At 41.3% G+C, this 4,674-nt stretch overlaps 1 protein-coding gene across 1 annotated transcript; it reads right to left on the bottom strand.

Annotated features, from left to right (window-relative positions):
• Positions 1-984: 984 nt before the first annotated feature.
• LOC143536702 (uncharacterized) lies at positions 985-3,936 on the bottom strand. Its single transcript, XM_077030636.1, has 5 exons — positions 3,409-3,936; positions 2,931-3,323; positions 2,099-2,594; positions 1,378-1,676; positions 985-1,008 (listed from the first exon to the last, which is right to left on the bottom strand). The coding sequence occupies exons 1-5, from the start codon at positions 3,934-3,936 to the stop codon at positions 985-987; spliced, it is 1,740 nt and encodes a 579-aa protein (XP_076886751.1).
• Between the last annotated feature and the right edge of the window lie 738 nt (positions 3,937-4,674).

The following is a 4,674-nucleotide window of genomic DNA, read 5'->3' as shown; positions in this document are numbered from 1 at the left end:
CCGAACCCGAGGCATCCCATCAATACAGGATTTAAGGATATAAAACCATACGCCTATGAAGTGTTAACCACTAAAGCTAGAAGTGTAAGTTTTTAAGTTTATATCACAGGCTACACGGTATACTCTAACGTTTAAACCTAACCAAGCATCGTATGATAGCATATTCAGATTTCTTTAAAATTCATAACTTTCTACTATCAAACTAAAAATGAGGCTTGAGTATAGTCGACCTTTCATCTCGTATTTTATACAGACTTAACATGTTTCCCAATAAAAATCATATTTATCGTTAAAAACCAACTATCAAACTGCCATTTCATTCTCAAGGCTGAGCCTACCAACACATCCCAAGTTAAGTGCGTGTTCTTTAATTATATCTTATTATTAGTAGTTTCAAAAACCGATTCCCAATAAGTATCCTCATCTCCCATTTAAATGCAAAAAGAAACAAAATCAAGGAGATTTTTCAAAAATTTTTGTTTTTAAGTAAAAACCACAAAACAAACTAAAGACATGTGTTCCTATCCCCACACTTAAAATTTGCATTGTCCTCAATGCAGGGACGGAAACACGTTTCAAAAATTTAAAAACAAAAAAAAACCTAAAACTACAAAAATAAATAAGAACAAAACAAAGCTAAAAATTAAAACTAAAAATAAAAAAAAACAAAGTAAAAAGGAAAAGACTTAGCTGGTAATATGCGAGTGAAGTATGACGCTAAAGTCTTCTTCCATAAATACCCTCCATCTCCGAACGTGCTCAACAACCAGTAGCTACTTTTTCTCATACACAAACGGAAGCGGCGATGATACAAACAATATCTAAAAATTCATCTTATCGACTTAATGGATATTAATCTTTCAAAGTATGGAACCGGACCAACCAATCAAACTAATAAATATGGTTTAAAAGCAGCAAATAAATAATCAAAAAAGTATACGGCTCCTGCTGCTCCATCCCCACACTTGAATGTTGCATTATACTTCAAGGGGATCTCCACACTTCTTCCTACAAAACTTAAAAACCAAATAAAAAATACAAAAAAACTACACTAGTGACTCAAGGAAAAATAAAAATAAAATAGAAATAAAAATAGGAAAGAATATACAAACTCTACACTTGAGTTTTCACTCAAGAACCACGTGTGACAATTCAGTATGACGGATCGAGAGGAGTTTCCTCCATCTCGATTGCTTCCTCCGGTCCTCCAAGATAGTGCTTTAAACAATGAACGTTCACCTTCCAAGATGTTCCATTATCTGGATTCTCCAACTCCACCACTCAATACAGGAAAACTTCTTTCACCAAGTACGGTCCCGTCCACTTCGATCTCAACTTTCCTGCAAACAACTTCAAATGAGAGTTAAATAATAATACCTTATCGCCTTTCTTGAACTCTTTTCCGCCTTTAAAATGCCGATCGTGTAACGCTTTTATCTTTTCTTTGATGTTCAACGATCTAGAGTATGCTGCATCCCGAAGCTCTTCCAACTCATGAATCTGAAAGTACCTTTTCCTTGCGGCCTCGGTAAGATCGACATTCACCGTCTTCAATGCCCAATAAGCACGATGCTCCAACTCAACCGGAAGATGACAATACTTACCATAAACAAGCATAAACGGTGTAGTACCCAATGGAGTCTTGTACACGGTCCGAAATGCCCACAATGCATCATCTAACTTTTCCGACTAGCCCCAACCGTCTTCTCCAAAATCCTCTTCACCCCTCGATTTGCATTCTCGCCTTGACCATTCGTTTGAGGGTGATAGGTGGTAGAGGTACGATGAGTAACCCCATAACGAGCTAGCGCTTTCTCCATGACAGTATTACAAAAATGGGTGCCCCGATCACTAATAATAGCTCTCGGAGTACCGAAACGAGTAAACAACTTCTTAAGATACTTCACAACCACCCGTGCATCATTCGTAGCCAACGCTTGGGCTTCCACCCACTTCGACACATAATCAATTGCTACCAAAATGTACTTATTACCATTCGATGTGGGAAACGGTCCCATGAAATCGATGCCCCAAACGTCAAAGATTTCAAGAATTTGTATGGAGTTTTGAGGCATCTCATTCTTGGATGAAATATTACCTGTTCTTTGGCACGCATCACAAAGTTTCACAAACTCCTTAGCATCTTTCACAACTGTCGGCCAATAGAACCCACTATCAAACACCTTTTGCGAGGAAGCATGCGCACCATGATGACCTCCAGTCAACCCCTCGTGAACATGCTTAAGAATATCCCAACCTTCTTCCTTCGTCACACATCTCCTCAGTATCCGATCACCACCAATCTTGAACAAAAAGGGGTCATCCCACACAAACCAATTAACATCCCGGAAAAACTTCTTCTTATGTTGCGTAGTCATACCCTCCAAAATAAAACCATTAACCAAATAATTAGCAAAATCAGTGAACCATGGCATACCTTGCTTGTCAGCCACAACAAAATCGATCGACTCGTGAGGGAATGCATCTCCAATCTCCTCCTCACGCAACTCTTCTCGCCTCGGGTCTTTTAAACGGGATAGATGATCGGCCACTATGTTTTCCGCACCCTTCTTATCTCTGATCTCGATGTCAAACTAGGAAAGTAGAAGAATCCACCGTATAAGACGAGGCTTCGCGTCTTTCTTATGAAAGAGAAAACGCAAGGCTGCATGATCGGTAAAAACGGTGGTCTTCGATAGCACGACATACGAGTGGAACTTGTCAAATGCGAAAAAAACAGCTAAAAGCTCCTTCTCAGTGGTGGTGTAGTTCTCTTGGGCATCATTCAACATCTTGCTAGCATAATAGATGGGGTGAAAATGTTTATCTCGCCTTTGCCCCAAAACCGCTCCAACAGCATAGTCACTAGCATCACACATGAGCTCAAACGGCAAACTCCAATCGGGAGAACAACGAATGGGAGCACCTACAAGCTTTTCTTTCAAATACGTGAACGCCTTCAAACACTCATTATCAAACACAAACGACACATCTTTCTCGAGGAGTCGGGTCATCGGGCGGGTAATTTTAGAAAAATCTTTGATTAATCGCCGATAAAACCCCGCATGACCCAAGAAACTCCTAATTACTTTCACATTTGTTGGTGGAGGAAGTCTCCTTATAGTATCAATCTTTGCCCGATCCACCTCAATACCATCTCTCAAGATCTTATGACCCAACACAATCCCTTCCATCACTATAAAATGACACTTTTCCCAATTCAACAACAGCTTTGTCTCAATACACCTCTTCAACATCTTCTCAAGATTGGCCAAAGAGTGATCGAAAGAATTACCGTAAACCGAAAAGTCATCCATAAACACCTCCATGGACATTCAACATCTTCTCAAGATTGGCCATAGAGTGATCAAAAGAATTACCGTAAACTGAAAAATCATCCATAAACACCTCCATGGACATCTCTATCATATCCTGAAAGATGGCCACCATACAACGCTGAAAAGTAGCCGGAGCGTTACATAGTCCAAACGGCATGCGTCGGTACGCAAACGTGCCATACGGACATGTAAAAGTCGTCTTCTCCTGGTCTTCCGGTGCAATGGGAATTTGAAAATAACCTGAAAAATCGTCAAGAAAACAATAAAACTGCTGACCTACCAAACGCTCCAACATCTTATCAATAAATGGCAACGGGAAGTGGTCCTTCCGGGTGGCATCATTCAACTGTCGATAGTCAATACACACTCGCCAACCGGTAACCGTACGCGAATGGATAAGCTCATTCTTCTCGTTCAACACAATGGTCATGCCTCCCTTCTTCGGAACAACTTGGGTCGGGCTCACCCATGGAGAATCGGAAATCGGATAGATCATCCCGGCATCCATCAACTTTAACACCTCCTTCTTCACAACTTCTTGCATATTCGGCTTGAGGCGTCTTTGTGGTTGCACCACCGGTTTGTACTCATCCTCCATTAGAATCCGGTGCGTGCAATAAGCGGGGCTAATGCCTTGAATATCGGAAAGTCGCCATGCAATCGCCCCCTTATGTAGCTTCAACACGTCTAGCAACTTCGTCTTTTGTTCTTCTTTCAACTTGGATGACACAATAATGGGCAAGTTCGAGCCCTCATCAAGATACGCATACTCAAGTGTGACGGGAGTACTTTCAACTCCAACGGAGCAGGTTTCTCCTCAGGACCCGCCTCACTTTCACAACTAATCTCATTCACCTCTATCATCTCGGGCAAACCCGAAATCTCAGCCAACTCATCACAAACCGAATCGTCCTCACACGACTCATCCTCACCCAAATCATCACAATCGACTAGACCATTACTTACCACGAGATCCGCACTACAAATATAGTCAAAACAGCTATCCACACCTGCAATAAAAGAGTTAATAAAATAAACCGAATGGCATGGACCACTGAAATCATCTTGATCACTCGGGTGCTTCATCGACCTCGCGACATCATAAGTAACATTTTCATCACCAACCCGACGCGTGATCTTCCCATTATACACATCGATAAGTGCCTTTGCGGTTCGTAAAAACGGACGACCAAGAATAATGGGAACCTTCTCGTCCGCCTTCCATGTCAAGCACCACAAAATCAACCGGGAACACAAACTTATCCACTTTCACTAACAAATTCTCGATAATACCTCGTGGATATTTCACAGAACGATCGGCCAACGATAAAGACAT

This window comes from Bidens hawaiensis, unplaced genomic scaffold, assembly GCF_021521415.1.
Source record: "Bidens hawaiensis isolate Kalapana, Puna unplaced genomic scaffold, B.hawaiensis_p1.1 tig00010894_1, whole genome shotgun sequence".
NCBI lineage: Eukaryota > Viridiplantae > Streptophyta > Magnoliopsida > Asterales > Asteraceae > Bidens > Bidens hawaiensis.
Note: the sequence above shows the minus strand (reverse complement) of the source record. Positions and strands in the feature narration are given on the sequence as shown.